Genomic DNA, 25,210 nt, shown 5'->3' on the forward strand with positions numbered 1-25,210 from the left:
ATGTACCTTAAAATAGCTTACTGCTTTCATATGTAAAAGAGGTTCAGAAGCAGGGAATCTAGTCTTGGTGTCATGGGATCAAATCAACAGACTCAAGCCACTTCTACCTTTCAGTTCAACCATCCTTGGTAGTCTATCCTCATGGTCACCTCATGGACCACAACGGTTACAGGACTGTCTATCCTTTGAGCAACTTTTACTTAGCTCTCATTGGCCAAAATGTAATATCATAACTCTACCTAGGTGTGAAGGAAAAAGGCTCGTAGGTTATATCTTTTAATTGAGCACATTACAACCATGACAAAAATCAGAATTTTATCAGTAAACCAAAAGAGAATCATGGATACTGTGTATACAGATGGATGTCTCTGTGTCTCTGCCCGTTCCAGTTCTGGGCATGAGCCTTGTCTAAAGGGAATCCTTCAAGCACCTGAAGGTCCAGTCCAGCCTTACTCACCAGACATCACTGCCAAGGATGGCAGCCTTCTAGAAGGGAAGAGCACACTTGCTCTGAGCGTCCCTCTGCATCTTGCTCCAAGTACCCTGACATGGGAGGGAGAAAGCTACTGTGGCCTCCAGTCCTGGCCAGATCCATTTCCCCAGTTTATCTTAACAACATTTGAGGCTGTGATCTAAAGGTGCATCTTTAAAGTGAAGACAGTAGATCACAACTCTCAGAAAAAACAATGTTAAGAATAGTGGGAGGTTTCCAGGTTTATCCACAGAGGACCACTTCACAGGTAAGGTAGCAGAAATAGTATTCATTTGCCATCACCTAAAGTGAAATTGATTAGATTTCGATAGATTACTCTTTGCTCTAATGAGGTGTGCAGAAGAGCCTGGACAGAAAGAAAAAGAGCAAGGACCAACTCCTATTTCTTTCTGGCTTTGTTCTCTGGCAAGTGCACTTTTCAATAGCTCTCTTGGTAACAAGTAACTTGTCTTATCCCCGTGGTGGTCCATCCAGAGTAGTTCAGTGAAGGGGGCGTTGCACAGACTACAACAAGCTTGAGCTGGACAACATCTACTGGCAGGTGGAATCTGCTTTTCACATCTGAGCATAGGGAATGAGAACGAAGGGGCTTTTCTAATTGAACTATGCACCTCAAAAAATACTTACGTCTGAACCCTCAGTACCTGTGAATGTGACCTTACTTGGAAATAGGGTCTCTGCAGATGATCAAGTTAAGATGAGGTCATTAGGGTGGGCCCCCAGTCCAAGGAATATGTCTCTATGAAAGGGCAAGGCTTGGACACAGAGTCATGCACACAGGAGGAATGCCATGGGACAATGGAGGCAGAAATCAAGGCGAAGCATCTACAAGCCAGAGACTGTCCAAGAGTGCCAGAAAACCACTAGAATCTGGGAGAAAGTCCTGGAACAGATAGATGCTCCCCCACAGACCTCATGAAGATCCAGCCCCACTGACCTCTTCATCTCCAACTTCTAGCCTCTAGCTCCCTTTCTTTCAAGCGTAATGCCTCAAGTGACTTCTCAAGGCCCATCATTGTCTATAACCATCATTTATATAACTGAGGTTCCTGCCAAGCATGTTTGAGGGGTAGTTCAGGAATATTCACCAACAGCCAGAGTGAGAATGAGGGGAAGCCACAGCACCCTCCACCCTAACAAGGATCGTCTACCACTGTGACCAAGACATCGACAAGTCAGACACTGCCAAGTTGGATACCTCTCTTTCAAAGTCTGCATGTGATAGAACTACACCAATAGGCAGCTGCTAGAGGCTTCTGCGGAAAGAGAAGCATCTCAGTCAATGAAAAATACGAGTAAATGATTATGCAGAGGAGGCATGATAATCATTCACTTCTCATGATTCAGCAAGTTCAAATATCTAAATGTATTCTAGCTGTCAAGATCTCTTACATAGGTTTCTCTACTTCTGGTGAAGAAGAAACTAGGGGATTAGCAAAATGAACACCCATCTGTGTATCCGCTACTCAATTTTATATGTCAAAAATAAACACTGTTGAAGCCCCCACCCCCCTCCATGATCTTGGTTCCTCTCTCTCCCCCAAGAGGTAACCACCACCATGAATTTAGTCTTTATTAGTCTCAAATGTGCCTTTACACTTTTACTACACAAAGAGCCCACCTAGCGGCAGCAGGGTGGCTCAGTCAGTTGAACGTCTGACTTCAGCTCAGGTCATGATCTCACAGTCCATGAGTTTGAGCCATAGCATTGGGCTATGTGCTGGCAGCTCGGAGCCTGGAGCCTGCTTCAAATTCTGTGTCTCCCTCTCTCTCTCTCTGCCCCTGTCTCTCTCTCTCTCTCTCAGAAATCTCTCTCTCTCTCTCTCTCTCTCTCTCTCTCTCTCTCAGAAATAAACACACACACACACACACACACACACACACACACACACACACAGCAGCCCACCTGAAATGATGATGGTGCTCTTTGGCCACAGACCCATTGGTTATTTTTTTCCTCCTATCTCTTTTGTTTTTTTCTCTCATCTATCAAAATATTAATTTTCAGATAAATGTATTCAAAAGGATGGGAGTAATGACTGTGAATAGCTTATTTTATTCCTATCAACTAGTGTCTATTTTATTCACCTGTGTTACCTGTTCCCTCCTCCCAGTAAAGCTGTGATACAGGGAAATCAAGGCAGACCAACAGAAGCATACTTTCAATAGGTATCTATTTCTGGCATTCAATTCAGATTGGTAAATGGAAATGTACATCACCTATGCTTAAAATTCTCCTTGACAACAAAACCAAAATGGGTAATTTAGAATGCAGGATAATATTAAATTTATATTGGAGGCACCTGGGTGGCTCTGTAGTTGAGAGCCCCCCTCTTGGTTTCTGCTTAGGTCCTAATCTCGCGTGAGATGGAGCCCTTCACCCAGGCTGCTTGGGAGTCTCTCTGCCCCCCCCCCACTTGTGTGCTATCTCTCTCTCAAAATAAATAAACATTAAAGAATATTTATATTGTAGCTCTTTATACACAGGACTAGAAAAACATTAAAATACCAATCAGCAACAAATCTATCACTTTCATCTGTTTTCATAAAAGACTTAAATGCAAAAAATGAAATAACAATTTCACTAGACATAAATACATGAAGTTGAGGACCCAACATTTACCATCCTACATGGAGCACATGACATTCTTATTAAAAGTTGGAATAACTTAAGTAATGGGTGAGCCAATGAGAGGGTTTGTTAAGCAGTAGGGGAAATGTGGGCTATAAAAACACAAAAGAATATTCTACAAATATTTGTAGAACAACCGTTACCTGCCAGGCATGGTTCTAGGCACAGAGCATACAGCAGGGAGACAAATCTCCTGGACCCAGGGAGCCTGTGTTCCAGCAGGCTAGCATGTACAGAGTTACAGTAATCATCTATTCCGACCAACTCTGGGAAACCCTCCCTGATCGATAAATCACTGCACCAACCACAACTTGGCTACAAACGGCTCCAGTGCTAGTTGCTGGGAAAATCTTATAAAACCCCAAGTGTTAGAGCAAAACAAAGAAAATCTGTTTTATTCCCTAAATGAATATATCATCTCTTTGTTGACTGCTGGAACCTATTAAAATGTGTTGTGAGAAGCGATTTGCTGCACATAAAAAGTAAAAGCTTCCTTGAGCCTAAACAAATATTGTCAACAGCTGTAGGGGAAAAAAAAAATGTTAGCTTTTGGAATTTTATACAATGAATGACTGAAAATAAGGAAATGCCTCAGTTCTCTGAATGACTATTAGACGTGACCATTAGAAATGGTCCAGCACTCCACCCTCATTGCTATTTCTGTTAAGAGGCACAGTAAATATCGTGGGCAGAGTACTCAGCTCATATACAACTGGTCAGCCCCAAAAAGTACTTCCTAGCTGGAAAGAAAACATGCACTAAGAATCAATAATCATCAAGTAATGAGGAGTTTAACAAGAGCCTGAAGAGAAATATACTAAAATGCTTAAGGGGACTATCTTTACATGGTGAGACTATGGATGGAAACTTTTATCCTTTATACTTCTCTTTCTACAATGGAAATGATGAGGACAAACGATAAATGCTTTGTGATCTAAGACTTTTCACAATAAAATAAAACGCTACTCCACTTCTTAAATGCTAGGAGACTGTAACATTGTAAATACCTACAGGAAAAATTATTTAATGCATCAAAAGACACAAGCAAAAGCTATATTCTCTGCTTTTTCAAATCTCTTTTCTTTAAGTGATCAGGGGTAATTTTGAATGCATTTTCTCCAGGCTGTACTTTCTAGTTTTACAATGGCCACCTGTGTGATTGATACAAGTATTAAATTATTTTCTACAAAAACCAATGGGCTGCAACTCATTCAGATACTATAAATTATACATTATTACTCAAAAAAATTGACAATAGGAATACACCTATCAGTGTATTCCAAAAAAACAATTCTTGAAAACGCCTCCAGGTTTGAATTATTTCCCTCTTTAAAAGGACCCACAGAAGTTCTGAGAGATTAAAATATACGAACCCTTCAGAAATTAGATGTTTCAATGGAACAGCAGTCCCATCGCTGCCCTGTCAGCCCATCAGCACCAAGTCTGATGCGTCAATGAGATGCAGGGAGGAAATGGAAAAGCGACACGGTCTGGTTTTCAAGCCTCTATCATATAACATACATTGCAGGATTAAAGTGTTTTCTGAAGATGGAAAAACTAGACTCAGGGCCAGCTACCTCTTTTTATGACAGGTTTTTAAAGCTCATCTTAGAGCTTGCTTCTGCTCTGAACCCCATTTCCCAATCATCAGATGGTGGGTTATGAAGCCGGAGAACAATTTGTTACATCCCAGAATGCCTCTACCTACAAGGCCAGATTCCATCAGTCTTCCACCAAACAACCTGAAATAGATGACTGTGCTCTTAGGTTAAGGTCAGTGCTCAGGGTTACAGGCATGAGCAGAATGATTTCTATACGGGCAACAAAAAAAAAGCGGGAGCGCCGGCATCCTCAACAGAGTCATTGACAGAGAAGCAGGATGACAGCAGCCCTGAGATGTGAGGCAATGGAACCTTTAGGGTTTCAGGCACATGCAGACTTAGGATACAGTACATACAAGCCAAGAATGAGAGAAAAACTCAAAGTGGGTGAGCTACAACCTCGCAAAGCACCTCTAACCCTCAAAGCACTTCGTCACTGGTCTGCTTCATTTCTTTTTGAGGCAGGTCTCCCCATGGCTGGCTAGAGATATTTTTTCCAGCCTTCATTTTTAAGGCTCCTGCTGCCAACACCTGTCTCAATTGTCATTGGCTGACCCCTAAAGATGGGAGTGAGATTGCCCAATATTAATGTACCTCAAGAGAACAATTCTTTCTGCCAGGCTCACGTTGGGTACGAAAGCCTTCAACTACCTGGCATTTCTTTTAATCAGTTATACTGCTTTGGGGCTCATTTTACAAAGCCATCTGGCTTTGCAAACATCAATGCAAGGACTATGAAAAACCCCACTTTTTATTGTGGCCCTGCAATGGGGAGCAATCTAGTTCAAAGTGTGTTAAGCTCCAAGGGTTCTGGTATAGAAACAGCTTGCTAAGATTCTTCATTGTCCAGATATCCAAGGAGCCCTCTAGAAGATAAAAGGATTCTTCTGAAAGCACCATGTAAAGGAAAATATTTGTTCAGTCACAGTGTCCCTACAAATGTGATCTTATGCTCCATGGCTGGATGTCTAAGAAGATGAAAATGAAGGGGCCTTAACAGATCTGGTGGAGACCTGGTCAGATAAATTAAAGGTTGGGGGACATGTGCTATCTTAAATTGGAGAATGCTGAGATATGCTCCTTCGTGTGAATATTCTACACATTCTTACAACATATTCCACACCTCGGGATGGCATTAAGGAGAAATGCTTTGATTTTTTTTTCTACTACTGAATACAACTGCAATTATATATATTCTTTTCACTGCAATTATATTCAAAATATCTTTACATTCCACTGCTTTGACAGGTTCACTTTTGAAGTTTTCTACACATATATTTCAATAGTCCTACCCGTTTGTAAGAGAAAAATCCAATAGTAGGAGAGGGTCTTTGAAAAATCAAATAGTAGGATAGGGTACCAGTGGTTCTTCATCTTTTTTTTTTCTTCCAAATAGTTATTTCATTTGTTAGAATTTGGATGGTAGCAGAAATGACAACAAAAACTCAAGGAGACTGACATTTCAACATTTAGATGTATAACAAATAACTAGGGGTCAAATTTAATGTATCATTTTAAAAAGTTGTCCTTTGCCATAACATAACCTGGGAGGTCAAGGTAGCTGGCAGTACACATCCCCAGCTCACAAAAGGTTTCCCCAAAGAAGCAGCTATATTCCTCTTTAAGGCACAGAGAATAACGGTCATTGACTACTGACCCAGTGGCTTTGCCTGAATGAACGGAGCAGCCTCGACACAATTTTTAATGGACAGACACCCTGACAGCAGAAAAGTCAAGTGCTTACATCACAATTACAGCTGATTTATAATTTCTGCCATCAGCCCAGGGACAGGATGGGATCTCACTCCAAAAGAAATAAATCTTCTCTGATGATACTACACTTTACTACCAACAGACCTGTTTAAAAGAGAAGCACTACAGAAGTCCCACACTTACAGCGGATCTGTTCTATAGGTATTTGTTCGACCTCTATGTGTAGAAGGCTTAACATATTCTAGTGGTACGTTCAAGCAAAACAGAGACGAGACGTTGGTGATATTCTACTTTGAGACAATTTCAGATGATGCCAAACACACAAAAGTGATATTCAGTGAGGGTAACAATTTCAGTAAGAACAAGGGACTGGTATTAAATTACTACAGTGTTAAGTGAAGTTATATTTTACCTTGGTCATTTGGAGGCAACCTTTACCAATCTTAAATGGATCATCTGCACAAAATATTCACCTTGATCCAATTTTAGTTGGTAGTTCAGATTTTTTCACTGTACAAAAGTGTAGTATCTCATAAGCCTGTTTGACTTTAGCTTGACCCAGACTAAGAATGCCTATTAAGGTGGGTTCCAGTTTACCTCATCTCATCAGGGCCAGGAATGATGTCCCTAGCCTTCAGGAAAAATGCTTTGAACCTAATACCTGAAACATTTTGGGAGGTATATTACTGTTGTTGAGTCAGCATGGTAATATCATCATTTCCTTAGTATCTTTATGTAAAGGGCAGAGACTCAATGTACGCTTAGTTGATTCATTTACATCAACACAGACATCGATTTCTATTCCCTGTGGTGGATTTGGGGTATTTCCCCCTACATTCCTCCAGTCCCTTCTCTGTGCAGGACTTCAAGTCCTCTGGTTGCAATGGTGTTTTGAACATGTTAGTACACTGTAGCAACTGCAGGTTTTCTGGCTTCAAGAACAAAAAACTCTGTTTATCACCACCTGTGGACTCCTGTAGTCACTCCAACCTCTGACCACAGATGGTCAGGTTTATTTGTTTGACAAAAACAGAGAAGTTGTCTATGCTTTTTTTTTTTTTCCAATGCTTATCTATTCTTAGAGGCAGAGAAGGCATACACCAGTGTGCAAGAGCAGGGGAGGGGCAGAAAGAGAGGGAAAGAGAGAATCCCAAGCACGCTCCTCACTGTCAGCACAGAGCCCCCCACGGGGCTCAAACTCACGAACCGTGAGATCATGACATCAGCCAAAATCAAGACTTGGACATTTAACTGACTGACCCACCCAGGTGCCCCTCTCTCCTACTTTAAACACATCTTCCAGAGTCTCTAGGATCAAGCAGCTGTGGAGCAAGTTAAAGTCTTAAATGTTTGACATTATTTGTTTAAAAAAAATTCCTTGGGGCACCTGGGTGGCGCAGTCGGTTAAGCGTCCGACTTCAACCAGGTCACGATCTCACGGTCCGTGAGTTCGAGCCCCGCGTCGGGCTCTGGGCTGATGGCTCAGAGCCTGGAGCCTGTTTCCGATTCTGTGTCTCCCTCTCTCTCTGCCCCTAGCCCGTTCACGCTCTGTCTCTCTCTGTCCCAAAAATAAATAAACGTTGAAAATAAATAAATAAATAAATAAATAAATAAATAAATAAAATTCCTTTATTATTCTTACGATACCCTTATTTATTGTTTTCTACTGTTATTTTCAGTTCCTGAAATAGCCTACATATATTTAAAAACAATTTTATTTTAAAATTAACAATGTAGAATTTACATACATGATTATAGTTAAAATATACCCTACTTATATCTTTTTGTATTTATGTTTATCAACTGTCAGTGTTGATCCTGATTAAAACTTGAGTACAGGAAATGGAATCTGAGTTCAGATCAAAATATGGCTTATTTGAAAACACCAGAAACATGATATGCCTTTTATTTAGCAGAGTTTCTATCATTTGTCACCTATGACAGAATAAGATCTGCCCTTGGCTTTTGGTAAGCTGAACTTTTTCAATGGCTTGTCATTACCATTTCCTCTGTCACTTAAATTTCCACTGTGGGTTTGCAGAAGGAGTTCCTTGAGTTTGGTTCATCTGACCTTAACAGCTCAAGCTCCACACACTATTGAAAGCATCCTTGGGGGCGCCTGGGTGGCGCAGTCGGTTAAGCGTCCGACTTCAGCCAGGTCACGATCTCGCGGTCCGTGAGTTCGAGCCCCGCGTCGGGCTCTGGGCTGATGGCTCAGAGCCTGGAGCCTGTTTCCGATTCTGTGTCTCCCTCTCTCTCTCTGCCCCTCCCCTGTTCATGCTCTGTCTCTCTCTGTCCCAAAAATAAACAAACGTTGAAAAAAAAAAAATTAAAAAAAAAAAAAAAAAAAGAAAGCATCCTTGATCTTCAGCACAAAACAAAAACAAACAAACCCAATCTGAAACTAACAAAATTTTCCCTACTAATCATGGCATCTAGTTATGTTCCTAGAAAAGTCTTGCTGACCTTTAGTGGAAAGTAATATTAGTGGCCAGAATCAGGCTACGTGGGGAGTGTGTAGGATGGTACTGGATATCTGAGCTGGAGGGAAGCCAGGAGCTAACTGTTCATTACCTTCTTTAGAACAGAGGGGAAAAATTATATTTGGCTATGATTTAATGAAGAGTCTAAGTTCACACAGATGGTTTAACTAAGTCCTTTTTTTGGTCTCAATGTGAATAATTTAAATAAATTCCCCCTCTCTTTTCTAAATTACTGTCTTTAATATTCATACGCATGCCAAAAATTGCCATACCAATTCATTTATTTGAATTATAATACCATTAAAAGTACAAGGAATCTCATTTTTTTAAAACATAATTGTATTTTTTCCAAGTATTTCATTCAATAATAATCACAATACATTAATTATTTTACCATTTCATTTTTGGCTACAGAACTAATGTGTTTTTTTTTTTTCTAATAAACCAAGTAAACATGCATGGAACCTATATGGGAATGTCCCTTTACTTTCATAAGCAAAATACAACCTTATGTGTATTTGTATATGTATCTATCTATGTTATGATTATTTTTAATCACAGGCAGTTTTAGTGTTTAGCTACAATATTTTCAAACGCCATTAGAAAAACCAAAGGTATTTAGTGATTTAATATTATGAGTAAAGTTTCCACAAGGCAATTGAGAATATCAGTGAACACAATTAAGTTAATAACACATTAACACAAAGCTAAGAATTATCAAAAACATGTAAAACATGAGACATTACCCAACACTTCAAGTGTGACAATTTCTTATGTCAAGATTAAAGTTTTAGAAGAATCAAATCACAAAAGATCACAAAATACATGGTTTGATATGCATGCCTACGGTTCTTTGTTTACATTATTGATGTACCCATCAACCAATCCAGGTATGAGTGTATTCTACAGTTCGGCGTATAAACAGAAATATAAAGTGTTATAAGGTCACAGTCACTGAAAACATTAATCATTTTATCTTTAATGCGACAATCTATTTTTTTGATAGATTGCAACATAGCATGTCTACAACCCCCATTTCTCCATCTTATGGTAGCTGTACAATTATGAGAGAGACAACGTGAAATCACATACGAAGAATCAATTCACAGACAAAATAAGGCCTCTGTTTATCAGTAAATATCTTCCAATTAGGAACAGTAAGCAAAGAGATCCACAAACTGAGAATTATTAATTTTTAAATTGTATCTATCATATATTATTATATTACCTTTTATATTCAAAACATTTGAGATAAACCCCCCCAACATTAAGTCTTAAATTTATTTTAACCACAATACGAAAAAAAAAAAAATGGCTAAAAACAACAGTGAAAAGTGTTAAGACGAGTGAAGAACTTACCAGGCATTAGAACTCACTAGAAAGCCACTGCATTCAAAGCAGAACGGTGTTGGCCCAGAAATAGATAGGGATCAGAACACGGAGTCCAGAAATAGATCCAAATACATATGGCATCTTTATATGTGACAAGAATAACATTTCAACCCCATGATAAAGGTTCTTGTAATAACGAGAAATTAATAAAGACAATCCTACCTCATATCATGTGCAAAACTTAACATTGCAGTAAGACTTGAATGTTTTAAAACTTGGGGAGAAAATGTAAGAAAATATTTATATGACCTTGAGATGGATACACCACCCCGAGCAAAACAGATTATCTCAGAAGCAATAAAGCAAAAGACAGACATATTTGATTAATTAATAATTAACAATTTTCATTTGGCAAAAGACAACACACACAGAGACAAGAACTGTAAAGATATATTTGCACACATCTAACAAACGATTAACATTTCTAAGACACTGCAGCTCCCAGAATATGTGAAAGAAAAACACAACCAAGCAGAAAAATGGACAGTGGAAATGAATATGCAGTGAAGAAAGGGAAAATTCACATGGATACTAAACACATGAAAATATTCTCAACAGCCACAAGAGTGAAGAAAATGTAAATGAATGACCAGGGATAATGAGATTGGTAAGCATCAAAAGGAGCAGTGACATCTAATGCTGATGAGAATGTCAGAAATGGGCACTGTTACGTGCAAATATGATTGGCTATTCCTTCGAGGAAACTAATTTAGCTTTATCTGTGAAAATTAAAAATACACATACCGTTTGACCAAGCAATTCCACTTCTGGGAATCTATCCTATAGAAGAAAAAAAAAAAAGGACCAGTACGTAAGGACACAGGTACAAAGATGTTGATTGCAGCATTGTTTGTTGTGTGGTAGAGGACGAGGGGGGCCAGGAAATAGCACGAAAGCATACTGATGGAGAAATGATTAAATGAAATGTGATGTATCTATAATATGCAATTATTAAAAAGAACAGGATAAATCTGTAGATGCCGACTTGGAGGAGATTGGTGAGGTAAGAAAAGCAAACTGAAGGGTAAGTGCTAGAATCCCATCTTAAAACGGTAGCAACAGCAGCAACACAACAATGAAGTTGAAAACACTCGTGTGTACATGAAGGAAGGAATAGAGGAATACAGACGAGACTGACAACACCTGCCTAGGGTTGTAAGTGGAGGCAGGGATTAGAAGGGATGGGAATGATTTACATCCTCTTAGTGTATTTCTGTGTTGTTTCACTATTTACCAGGAGCACCCTATTAATTTTGTAATTTTCAAAAATACATTTAAGGAACAATGATTAGCTCTTATTAGCGGTAGTAGGGCAGTGTCTCCACACATTCATCCTCAGTGAAGAGGAGCAAATAAACAAATATTTCTTTCTTTGCTTATGCCAGTCATCACAGTATTCTTGTTTAATTGCTTGCCCAATATCCATCCCATCTCTCCCCCATATGTCTATTAGCCATGTGGTTTGGGTGGGTCGGATTCCCAGGGACTCCTGAATAGTCTAAGCCAGTTCTGTTGAGAAGAACTACAACTGAGAGCCACTTCTATAATTTTAATTTTCTAGGAGTCACAGTAAAAAAACTTTAGAGACACAGGTGAAAGTATTTTTAATCATGTATTAGCATTCTAACTCAGAATATCCCCAAATAGCACCATTTCAACATCCAGCTAATACACAAATTATTAATGAGCTATTCCACATTTTTTCATATCTCAACTTGGACTAGCTACATTTCAACATCTCAATAGCTACATGTGGCTAGTGGCTGCCATACTGGAGAGCACCAGTCTAAACTAGTGAAAGAATTGTTTTAATATTACCATATTCAAGGGGGACACATAGTTTAGGATGGCCTACTCAAAGAAAAGCTCACAATGACAGGAGAAAAAACATCTCCTGGTGGGAATGAATAAGAAAAAAGTATGAAAACTGCTGGCAGCCACATAGAGCTATGAAGGAAGCCTCAAGGGGGGAGAAATTGGGTCCTGTGGCAACCATGAACCTCTGGACCAACCCCTGCCAGAAGCCTGGACTATTAGTTACGTGAGCTGGTAAAGTTCCTTTATTTTTTCAACCACTTTGAGTTAGGTTTTTTATTACCTGCAATCAAAGGTATCCCAATTGATATTCATCTATGGCCAATGTTCAAACAAATGTTTTCTTCTTAAGCAAGTTAACTCAGATGCTCAACATTTCTTCCATTTATTTGTAGTCAAGGCATGCTTTTGTTAAACTAGCTTTATTCGGTAAAGCTTTTTTTTTTAGATATCTCCTGGAAACATTTCTGAAGACTTCCACAGACTAATTCCTGATCATCTTGGGTAATTGTCCATAAGCACCTCTCCTCAAGACAGTAAGGACATGAGGTGCCAGAGAAATCTATCAGTTCCACTCCTATTCCACCCTCTTTTCTAGTCTTTCCCCTCTAGACCAGGGCTCCCTAACTTGAGCACTACTGATATTTTGGGGAGATAAGATTTTGTTGGGGGCTGTTTTCCTGAACACTGCAGAACGTTTAGCAGCATCCCACTAGATGATAAATCCCACTCGCCCAGTAGTTGTGACAATCAAAAATGTGACTACACACTGTCAAATGTCCTCTTACAGGACAAAATCCCCCCTGGCTGAGAACTGCTGTTCTACACCAACCACCAGTTCAAGTGCACAAGTGACCTTCATTGTTCTGTGAGACTCAGTCATTGCAGCAAGCATACAGTATGATGCTACTCCTCTATCCTCTGCATCATAAGCTTTCCATGCACACATGAGGTTCTAGAATCTCATCTGTTCATGTGTTTCCCCTTCCCTCCCATACTATGTTGACCCTGAGCTCTCCATTGCACACTTCTTTCCAAAAGAAGTGTGCCTAGATCCCTCTAACTTCACCTTGAAATCATTACCTGAGCTGCTCCCCGAAGCAACCACCCAACCATTGCTCTCGGGCTTCTTTGAGGGGATTTTTTTCGACAAAGTATGTGCTCATTTATAGCCATTCATTCCTCAATTCAAGTTCTCACAGCTGGGCCACTCAGCTCTTCCATCAGTCCATCCTGAGGGACAACTCCATCCCAGACTCTCCACACTGTAACAACTCATACTTTATTCTTCCTAATCCATCTCTAAGACCAGAGTTCCACTGTAACAACCACTGGAAAACTTTTCACAGCTTCTCAAACTGATATAAAAATTTAATCCAATTCCAATAAAAATCTCAAGAGGTTTTTCTTTTTGTGGAAACTGACAAACTGACTCCAAAATTAAAGAACCTAAAATAGCCGAGACAACTCCGGAAAAAAATCAAGATGGAGAACAAACACTACCTAATATCTATACTTATTATAAAGCCATAATAATCAAAACATTGTGGTACTGCTGGAAAGACAAACAGGTCATTGAGAGAACAAAGTCTGCAAAAAGACACACACATATAGTGAGAGCAAGTGATTTTCAACAAAGGTAAAAAACAATTCAGCAGAGAAAGGTTCATTTGTTCAACAAATGGTGCTGGAACAATTAGATAACTACTTGCAAGAATATGAGCTTCAATCCATGCTTCACCCATATACAAAATTAACTCAAAAGGAATTACAGACTTAATGTAAAATCCCAAACTATAAACATTGTGACCTAGGTCAGGTAAAGATGGCTTAGATGCAACACCACAAGTATATTCACCGAAGGAAAAAATGATAATACAGATAATACAGATTTTAATTTTAATAAAATTGAAAACATTTGCTCTTCAACTGATGCTGTCAAGAGACTGAAAACACAAGCCACAAGTTGGGAGAAAGTTTACCAATCATATATAGCAGTTTTATCTATTATGGCCCCAAAGTATAAGCAACCCAAATGTCCATCAACAAACGGATGGCTAATCAAACTGTGAATAATCAAACTGTACCCATTCGATACGGTATTACTTAGCAATAAGGAATGAACTATTAACATATGCTACAACATAGATGAATCTCAGAATAATTAAGCTGAGTAAAAGAAATGAGATTTCCCTCCCCCCCAAAAAGAGTACCACCAGTAGTGTTCCATTTATTTAAAATTTGAGAAAACGCAGGGAGTAATAAATCAGTAAAAAGAAACTTCTGGGCAGGATGGCTACTTCATTCTCTTGATATGGTGGTGGTTTCACAAGTATATACATAAGACATTTATGAAATTCTGTACCTTAAATTAAGTACAGTTTACTGTATGCCAATTATGCTTCCATAAATCTATTTTATTTTTCTGAAAGATGTCAGGGGGGAATTATTAGCTGTTGGGGGAAATATTAACTGGTAGACCATGTAGGCCTCTACTGCTCTGGGTACAGCTGAAACTGGTGCATGCTACATGGGATTTCATGAGAAGTGTTTTTGAAGGGTTTGTGTGCTTGTTTTGTTTAAAATTGTGCAGTGGAGTAACACAAATAAAATTCAAAATTCCTGGGTACTTAACATAATACAGCCTGGGTAGTGTTAAATCAGGGACCAAAGGTATGTGCTGGACAGGGAGAGATTTGGTGGAGCCTCAAGAGGTACCAATTTCCACTACCTTCACTGTAATTCTCTTTTTAAGTATATCCCGAGACAATCACCACCATCACTATTCCTCCTGTGGTTTTCAAGGTAAGTCTGACCACATCTTTCAATAAAAAAAACAAAGAAAGAAAAATGAGAATAAAGCCAAGTGGCCTGAATTCTCAAAGATAATAATTAAGCAGCAAGCTTTAACCAGATGTTTGATGACACTATTTTTCCCTACGATTCTATCAGAATCAACTGCATTTACATACAAATTGGCAATACTTTGGAATCCCACCTAAGAAAAAGCCACCATTTTTCCCTTAAGACATGAAACCCATGTACTGATCTATTAATTTCTTTTCAGGATATGATGTCAAGTGCATTTTTAAAATATACTCCATTGCTCCCAAGTGCTTCTTTAATCCACAAGGACTGGTTTTAGCATTTAAACTAATTTATCCTAGACATAAAAAACCTTCTGCTTATTCTCCCAGATAATTGATTCTTGATTTGTTAAGATACTAAACACTACACTTTATACCCTGAAATGCAAAACCGCTGGTGAACTCACTCGTGTGCTCCATGCAGAGCAAATACCATTTAGTGCCTCAGCAGAGAGGCTAAGGAGAGCTCAGAAACGGAGAACACCCCCTCGCTCTGTCCTGCTGCCAACACAGGGGGAAGGTCCTCACTGTCCCTGCAACAAAACGCTATCATTTGTTTCACAGCAGCTACATACGATATCATATGGTGCCAACTTCCCAAAGCAAATGGTTTTCAAAAAATAAAAAGAAACCCAAAGATAAGCTCTGCCTCAAAGCTGACCTAAGGAAAAGCACAGACGACCACCAACAATGACATTATAAGGCTGCATTTTAAGGGCGCCTGGGTGGCTCAGTTGGTTAAGTGTCTGACTTCAGCTCAGTTCATGATCTTGGGGTCCGGAAGTTTGAGCCCCGTGTCCGGCTGTGTGCAGACAGCTCAGAGCCCACAGCCTGCTTCAGATTCTGTCTCTCCCTGCCCCTCCCCCACTTGTGTGTGAGCGTGCTCTCTCTCTTTCTCTCTCAAAAATAAATAAACTAAAAAAAAAATACTTCATTGGAAAATCACGGTTTATTAAGAGTTTGGCACTCAATGCTAATGTCATCCCAATGTTAATCTCATTGATCTGGATGACACAACACAAGTTAGAAATCACTTTTCCTACATAGTCAAGAGCACAAACATATGCCACACTAATATTTTCTAACAGAATAAGAACACTTTCACATAAAGATCGACAAAATATGCAAATATATCTTGAAAGTTTTTACTTTCTAGAAAAAAGGCATTTGAAAATCTTCCCCTCCATATAATAGGCATATTTGAATTTATTATGATTACCATATTCATTTCGGAAAAAATCAAAATTTATTCTTCTGTGCTAGGTCAAATTGATGTCACCTATTTTCACATGCAAATAAAATTCATAGAATATACTTAATGAAACCTTCTCCCCTCCTTACAGAACTATCTGCATTGAATTTCCTTATGGTACCCATCACAAGTTACTTGGTTGGCTTAGGAGGTGAAGAAGATCCCAGAAGACCATGGGAAGAGAAATGTACAATGGCGGGCATGTTCAATGGACACATCTTAGGTTCCAAAGCTTGAGCATGGAGAAGCCCTCAAACTCATCCCAGGAGAGGGGACTTTACATAACAACATGTTAAAAGACAATCCATGTGTGTTCAAATAAAAGAACTGACCCACCAAGGTGCTCTCATGTGGGACCCCTACTTCAGAAAAACAGAGGGACCACTCAAATAACTTTGCCCCAGCCGATTAGGTCAGTCAGCTGCCACAAGGAGCTAAGAAAAAAAAAAAAAAAAAAAAAAAAAAAAAAAAAAAAAAAAAAAAAAAGCAGGGAGTTGAATTCTTGGGAGTCAGAACAGCTGAGGAAAGGGCAGAGATTCTAAGGTGAAACACCAAGACGCATGCCCAGTCTTCCAGCTACCACCCACCTCTCCAAGGCTCCCCTCAGAGGGCCTGACTCACTGCCACACCCCAGGGTAAAGAGGACAATACAGAACTCAGCTGCTCCACTCATGTCTGCCTGGATAATGGGCACACCTGTTACTGCGGCTGGGCCTACCACACCCCACCAGCATGGCTCTCCCTAGTCTCCTTATCAGTCTGAATAAACTTCACACCCGGGCGTATCTGGAATGTGCCTGGAGGTCTTCCCTTTGGTTGCGGCTTTAAGTATAAGTATGAACACTCAGGAAGAGCTGGGGCTAAGCTTTCCAAAATGTTCAAAGAAATCATGACAAGCACGGTGAAGTCAAGCATACTGTGTGGTGTCTACCATTTGTTTTAACCACACTGTGGATGCTGATGCTAAAATTCATGTCTTTCAGAAGAAAGCACACCCACATCCTTGCTGATTATCTCTTTCCAACTCAACTGTATTATGCTCCTCAAATGGAAAGGTTGCCTTCCAGTCCCTGTGTGTAGGAACTCTAAATTCTGGTGCCAGTTCACAGAACTATCCTGAAAACAAGCAAATCTCAAATCCTCTGTGTTGTTAGTTCTACATTTCTCAAAGGTATGTTCCATCATATTTCTGTTCAATGATGGAACAAGTTTCTTCTAGGTATGAAATTCTGACTAAAATTTTCCATATGGACATATATAATACCCAACTTCATTTTCCTCAACACCTGCCTATCCCAAAACACAATTTTAAGAAGTGATCTGTATATTACACTGAGAAAAAGGATAGGTAGATTATTCTGGAAAAGGGGCCACTGAGCACAAAAAGTGCCCACAGAGCCAGATGATATAAAGCCAGAATATGTACGTGTTCTGTCCTCACAGTCACCTGGAAACCTCCTGTTACCAGGCTTGACCATCATGGGATATGGGGGAAAGACCTACCCAAGGATATGGGGGCCAAATGCCTCTTTAAAACGTCACCATTCAGGGGTGCCTGGGTGGCGCAGTCGGTTAAGCGTCCGGCTTCAGCCAGGTCACGATCTCGCGGTCCGGGAGTTCGAGCCCCGCGTCAGGCTCTGGGCTGATGGCTCGGAGCCTGGAGCCTGTTTCCGATTCTGTGTCTCCCTCTCTCTCTGCCCCTCCCCCGTTCATGCTCTGTCTCTCTCTGTCCCAAAAATAAATAAAAACGTTGAAAAAAAAATTTAAAAAAAATGTCACCATTGACAAAAACTGGGGGGGAAACCAGTCTTTTAGAAAATGCTAGGCAAATCATCTGGCTTTAAAGGAACTTCCTCTGCCTACTTTGCAGTCTCTGGCCTAATTCTACAGGACAAAAATAAGAGATGGGGGAGAGGATGGTACAGGGAGGGCTTAATTCCCAGTATGTTCTGTTTCACAGAACACTTACATAATATAGTATGACAGACACTGTTTTAAACACTTTACAAATGTTAACTAATTTAATTTTCAAAACACTCTCCATCTGGGGCTCCTGGGTAGCTCAGTTCGTTAAGCATCTGACTCTTGGTTTTGGCTCAGGTCAAGATCTCATGGTTTCTCAGTTCAAGCCCCACATCTGGCTCTGCTCTGACAGTGCAGAGCCTGCTTGGAATTCTCTCTGTCTCCCCTTTTCTTTCTGCCCTCCCTGGCTTGTGCTCTTTCTCTAAGTAAATAAATAAACGAAAATAAAAAATTTTACAAATGAGGAAACAAAGACACCTAGAAGCTCAGTAACCGTCTGAAGGTCACAGCACTGAGTAAATGGTAGAGACCGACTGAAACCCAGGCAACGTGACTCAACTCCAGGCTCTGAAATGCCTACTGAGTTACAGACTGGAGAAGGTGGCTTTTGGTGAGAAACATCCATCAAGTGGCCTTAGGGGGTCACCCTACACAAGCCTTGCTGAAAAGGATTGCACAGTGAAAACTCTTTCCAAAGTCCTGTTTGACTCATTTTTCCTTAAAAGTTATTCTAGTAAATGTGAAGTAGAGAACATTCCCTTGGGCCTTATGGGCATCCAGAAACCCAGTTTGCCACCATATACCCTGAAGCTCTAAGAGCAGTTGTTCTCAACTGGACATGATATTTTAGGTTCACCTTGACAGCTGGTGGAAAGTCCATAAGCTCTGTCCCAACCCCCCCCCCCACTTCCCCTCCTCCAGATTCTAATTTGCACTCTCAAGTGTTTTTGGAAATGTGAATGCATAAACCTCCCTGGGGGACCTAACCCTTCCTGCCCTGGAGCAAAATTAAGGTTTTCCTCAAGGTTTCAAAGGTAAGAGGATCCATCCTATGTTGCTTCTATCCAGTAGGTCTCCTCCCACCCACTTCACAGAAGATGAATACATGCATGTTAAAAGCCGCTGCAAACATATGCCAAATACCAAACTGGCTATTCAATGAATATATAAATGCAATTGACATTCTTTCACAGGCTGAAATCCTCTCTTTACTCTCAGGATATATTACACCATTCTCTTTTTATATAAACATGCCACTTTAAATGCTAATTCAGATGCAACACTCTATTTTTCCTTCGTTTTGTTTCTGGGTTTCTAACATTCAAAAGGACACTGGACTTCCACTCGCCTTTGACGAGGGATATTCTGAATTCTTGCTTCAATATGGGTGGGGGGTGGGAGGGAAGAAAGTACTGAAGAGAAAACTAAATTTATTTTAAAAGTTATCCAAATACAAGTGTGGTTTTACTCTGTCCTTTATTTTTCTCCAAGTAAGCCCTTTCCGTCTGTTTCAGGAAATGCTGCCTTCACCTTGATGAAAATCCCACAAATCTAATTCAACTGGGTTGTAAAATGAAGGCAATTCCCTCTCCTTGCATTCTAGACTGAAACTACTCATTTTACTCAGAGTACTTTTCTAAACAGTTCGTGAAGGCAGTATGTTCTGGCTAAAATACAACTGGGGGAATACAACTCTTCTGTTTTAAAAACTACACATTTCTTGGGCGCCTGGGTGGCTCAGTCAGTTAAGCATCTCACTTCGGCTCAAGTCATTATCTCACAAGTCATGAGCTTGAGCCCCTGGTCAGGCTCTGTGCTGACAGCTCAGAGCCTAGAGCCTGCTTCAGATTCTGTGTCTCCCTTTTCCCTGCCCCTCCCCTGCTCGTGCCCTGGTCTGTCTCTCTCTCAAGAATATACACTTTACAAATTACCTTAAAAAAATACACATTTCTATGTATCCCAATGACATCAACCCAAGGCTACTCAATGACACAGAAGGCCACTTCCTAGCTTGTCTCGAAATGATAAATTCCAACCAGACCAGGACCTTCAGTCCAATATATCTACAGTAAGATAAACCATCTTCTACATCCAGCAGGTCCAGCTCCACCCAGAGGTTTCTGACAACCATGAGCGTCCTCTGGCTTCTGTCATCCTGGCCACCCTCTGACAACACTCTCCCTCTGTTGCTTACTCATCTTCCATTTCTTTCCTGCCGTGCCCAAGAGAGCCAAAATTAGAAAGAAGGGAGGTAAGTTTGCCACCCATTGATACATTTATTAACCTACACGTGGGGCAGAACAGTTCTTGACAGCTGCTCCCCTCTCTGGTTGCCTCATCTCCCATCAGTCCACCAGAAAGACATTCCATTAATGAACCGTCTGCTGCTGTGCTAAACACAGCTCAGTGACAAGCTGCCCAAAGGTATGTACCAGTCAACGAGACACTGAAAAGAAAAGCTCTTTAAGATCCAACTGAATGGATTTCTAGTACTAGGATGTCTGGCACCGTGGCAGATGTATTTGAGATGCCGGTCTTCTTTGTAGGTTAGGGGGGTGGGCTTCCTAGCAGACCTGAAGAAGGGGGAGGCCAACAGACAACTATCTAGGCATGCAGTGCCCAGCCCTAGTCACTTCTGGCTACCTCCAGAGTAAGGACATAACAAAAGGAAAGCATGAGGGGCGCCTGGGTGGCTCAGCTGGTTGAGCTGCCAACTGTCATGATCTCACAGTTCTTGGTTTCGAGCCGATGTCAGGCTCTGTGCTGACAGCTCGGAGCCCGGAGCCTGCTTCGGATTCTATGTCTCCCTCTCTCTCTGCTCCTTCCCCACTAGTGCTCTGTCTCTCAAAAATAGATAAACATTAAAAAACTTTTTTTCAAAAGCACAGTGTTAATGGAGAAGGGACAAAACTCTACAGAGAGGAACAGTTACTGGATACTAGTATTTATTATTGCTAGATCAAGAAATTAAAATAAACCAAGATCCCCAAGTTGTCTTTTAGGAATTTCAATACTCCCAACTGCTCAGCAGGCGGAAACACTGTTTTTCAGGACTTGTGTGCCCATGAGGGGGAGTTTCTGCCTGACGTTTCAGCTGCTAGAATACACAGCTCAGTTTCTTTCTCTGTATAATGAAATACGAAAGGTAGCTAAAAAAACAAGATTGGAGGACAGGGAACTGGCTCCAGCCAATCTCCAGCACCTCCCCCCACCAGGAAATTCCATGTAAAAAGAAGCTCTCTCTGTCCCCAGAGCTGTTTATTTGGACAATTAACAAAACAGAAAGGGGTCTTTAAAACAAAATAAAGGGTAGAGGCCAGGGAGACCTTGGTTTTGCTCCTAACCATCCATTAGCTCACATCTTGGGTTTTTACCTTTTTACCACTTTCCCTCCCTGAAAATAAACACCTCCCAGAGAGTTTTTTCCACTTGGAAAAGTCATTTCAGGACCCAAGATGTACATATGGGTAAGGACTAGATAAGGGACCCCACGGCACTATTAGCACTTTGATAAATATGAACAGTGTAGAGTCCTTGTTACCAGAAAAACAAAATAACGTCAAGAGAGCCTATGTATTCCACACTGATTTAAACCAAGAAAGATCTGGCATGGGCCACGGAATCACTGTTAGTCCTCAACACACTGTGATAGGAACGGAGTCCCAGAGCAGGACAATTTACTCAGCTGGGACACTCACAGTCTGGCTGGGGAGATCTACCATCATCCACACTCTGCACCTTACTGTGCTAGGCACCTTGTAGGAATTAAAGAACAGTCACTTCTCTTAAAAGGCTAAAAACTGAAGACAACAAATCTAGGTCTCTAACTAGATGTCAAAACATTCCTCTTTTCCTGCTCAAGTACCAAAGTTTATCATGCTGCTCTGGCACTAACCAGGAAGTACCTGCCACAACAGATATTCTGACCACTGTAAAACCGTACTCAATGGGGCCAGTCTTCATCATGTCACAAAAAAAAACACAACAACAGGGGGTGCCTGTGTGGCTCAGTTGGTTAAGCCTCCAACTCTTATTTCGGCTCAGGTCACGATTTCATGATTCATGAGTTCGAGCCCTGCATCAGGCTCTGCACTGACAAGGCAGAGCCTGATAGGGATTCTGTCTCCTTCTGTTTCTGCTCCTCTCCCATTTTCCCTTTGTATCTTTCTCAAAAATAGATAAAAAAAAGAATTTAAAAAAAACACACACACACACACAACAATAAAACAAAAATCAATACAGGTACGCTCTCTCCTTCCATTCAAAATAGTTTAACAGTTACTTAATTTTCTCTTCAAATTATTTTTAAATCTCTACATCTGGATAAAACAGCTTGACTATTACCTTCATGTAATTACTGAACACTTTAAATAAAATATTTTAAGAATATCAAAATGTGGAAGGAATACTCTAAACACCCATGTACATACCACATTAATCATATATGTGACAGCCCCTGGGGAAGCCCCTCAAATCCCATTTCTTTCTTTTCCTCCACTGATAAGCTTTACTGTACATCTGTTGCCATGCCTTTTTGATATTTTTATTGTACATGTTTGCATCTACAAACAGTAAACTGTCTTGTCTTGCTTATTTTTAATTTTTATAATGTAAACGCTTTCTTGCCTGTGCAATTTGCTTTTACCTTTTTGTTCTGCATGCTGTTTTTGATAATTACATGTGTTGAAACATATGCTCCAGTTCATTCATTCTACCTGCTGTACAGTATTTTGTTCTATGATTATATTATGATTTAGTCAAAGGATATATAGATCTTGACAGGTTGCTAAGAGGAGAAAGAGCAGAGAGTATGAAAGCTTTAGTTCCAAGGAGAAAGGAAGGGAAAGTGCTGGAAGCATCGAGGACCAAGCACCGGCACATGGGTACTCTTTGAAGGGAAGAAGACAACTAGCTCAAGTCTAGCTATCTAAGCAGCCAGAGTGGAGACGGCATCTGGGACTCTGAAGGTGAACAAGAGTTGGAAAAGCGTCTGGAAAACTGATTTGGAGTCATGGGTAATTTAGGAATATCTTGCCTGGAAAGCATCTTTCACTTCTCCTCTGATGCCCCTTGTACCACACACACACAAAATGGTCACAACCTCTTAAAACATATTTGAAACAACACAGATTTCAAGTTAGTTCTTGAGAAAACGATCATAAAATACAAATTACTGGAGTACTGGATTATTTTCTAGACAGCATACAGTACAACTTGCTTGTTTTAGGCTTTTAATGAGTAATAAAAAGAAAAGCCTATTTTCTGTGTTGTTTTATGGAAGAGTTAACTGTTACGGATAGAAAACATAAGTTACCATGATTCCAGGCATGAAAATTACCTTTAAGACGATACTACATTAAAAAAAAAAAAAAAAATCTGATAAATCCCTAAGTGCCTGAATGATGGCAATGCATTTTCAGAATATCATGCTTCAAGACATACAAAGTAGAGGCGGGGGATATAATACAATCGGGCACCTTCTTCCAAGAACACAGCCTTTTTGAAGGTACACACCCTCTGACACTTTCAATCACATTGCTTTGTAACTACAGACCATGAGGAATACATCACCCTGTGCAGTGGCTCACTGTTAACATGGAGAGAATATTCGACAGAACAGAGGGATCAAATCCTCAATCTTTCAGAGAAAAGATACTAAAAGATCTGAAAACATTCATGCTGGAGGCATTTAACCAGCTAATAAACTGACCAAGGGTTAACAGGTTTAATAATTAGGTGCCATTGTGCTGGCCAGCACCACTTGTGCCCTTCCTCATTAGATTTGTATTAAAATCACCCTAGCAATTACTTTTTAAAGTATTTTCTTTTTCTCAAAGTCATAAAACAACCTTGCATGAGGAGAGTAATCACTGGCATTTGGGATGGGGTCACTGAAAATGCTGAGTGGTGTTAAGTCCCAAAACATCTCTATCATAGAGCATTAATTCTCTGGGGAACATTTGTCTTTAATAAAAAATACAAAGGAGCATCTTTATTTTTTGTTTCTTTCACTTGGAAGTATTAATTTTCCCAGAATTCACTAAAAAGAAAAAGATAGATTTATGCTATGTTTTGCTCCCATCGTTTGATTGATAGATCAATTGGTTTTTATTAGGGAAGAGATTTTAAATGGCTTAAACGTAATTCTATATCTCTCATTAAATTTTCAAAGCATGGATCCCAAAGAAACTTAAGTTATCATCCTTTTCATTCATGAAAGATTCTAAGCTCTGAAGTAGATAAATTTAAATATCTTATTTACCTTCTATTTTCCCATTAATATACAGCTATCAGCTAACATTAACAGACTTAGACAAGGAGATATGGAGATAAGGAGATTTTACAAAAGGAAATACAGCCCTTTAATAGGCATAGGGAATCATTTTGTAGTTAACATTACCTTAATAGAAATGTACAAAAAACATATTGAGAAACTGAAAAAAAATGCAATCTTTTATATAGGCTAAAAGGAAGATTTGACTAAAGTTATAAAGTTTTCAGATAAAGCGTTAAAGACAAACCTAGAATGCTTTTAGCATTAAATAAAGGTACAAGAGAAAAGAGATTTTTTTCTATTATTTCATGTAGTTTTACTTGTTTTTCTAATTTCTTATTTTTAATCATGATTAGAAATATCAAAATGTTTGGATGTCTCCAAGTCTAGGTGAGAGTCCTAATCAAGATTCAGAAGAAGGCAAGTTTTTGATTCTAAGGGCATTTCCTACAGCCAACTTTTAAGCAATTAACTTCTAGCACACAGAGATAGAAGTTGGAAGTGAGTGAAATTTTCTAGACACATTCTTCAAGAAAAATGGTCCAGCATCCTCCAGGCAGCCTAAAGCTGTGAAACATTAAGAACCAAAATGGACAGTATTGAAATGTAACTGGGTAAAGTTCTGGTTCTCAGATGCAAAGGCTGACATAACCCAAAAGTTAGTCAACAAAATGAATTCTCTCTGCCAACAGCTACCACATACATTTCCAAAACTCCAAGTTGATATCTGCATAAATGTACCTGAAATATTATAGTTAGTCTTTAAAAGGCACATTGCCCTTTGGGGTGCCTGGGTGGTTCTGCCAGTTAAGGGTCCAACTTCAGCTCAGGTCTGATCTCAATGATTTGTGTCTTCAAGCCCCATGTTGGGCTCTGTGCTGACAG

At 39.9% G+C, this 25,210-nt stretch overlaps 1 protein-coding gene across 8 annotated transcripts in view; it reads right to left on the bottom strand.

Moving 5' to 3' along the window:
• Nucleotides 1-25,210, bottom strand: part of MAST4 (microtubule associated serine/threonine kinase family member 4) — a 570,307-nt gene that overhangs the window by 249,745 nt on the left and 295,352 nt on the right. For 3 of the 8 annotated variants that reach the window (XM_040451692.1, XM_040451673.1, XM_040451733.1), the window contains one exon: nt 11,059-11,094. The exons of the other annotated variants lie outside the window; for them this stretch is intronic. In XM_040451692.1, the coding sequence (XP_040307626.1) occupies nt 11,059-11,094 (36 nt within the window). The remainder of the gene's footprint in view (nt 1-11,058; nt 11,095-25,210) is intronic. 8 annotated transcript variants of the gene reach the window in all.

The sequence above is a fragment of the Herpailurus yagouaroundi genome, unplaced genomic scaffold (assembly GCF_014898765.1).
Source record: "Herpailurus yagouaroundi ecotype Mexico unplaced genomic scaffold, PumYag 29, whole genome shotgun sequence".
Lineage (NCBI taxonomy): Eukaryota > Metazoa > Chordata > Mammalia > Carnivora > Felidae > Herpailurus > Herpailurus yagouaroundi.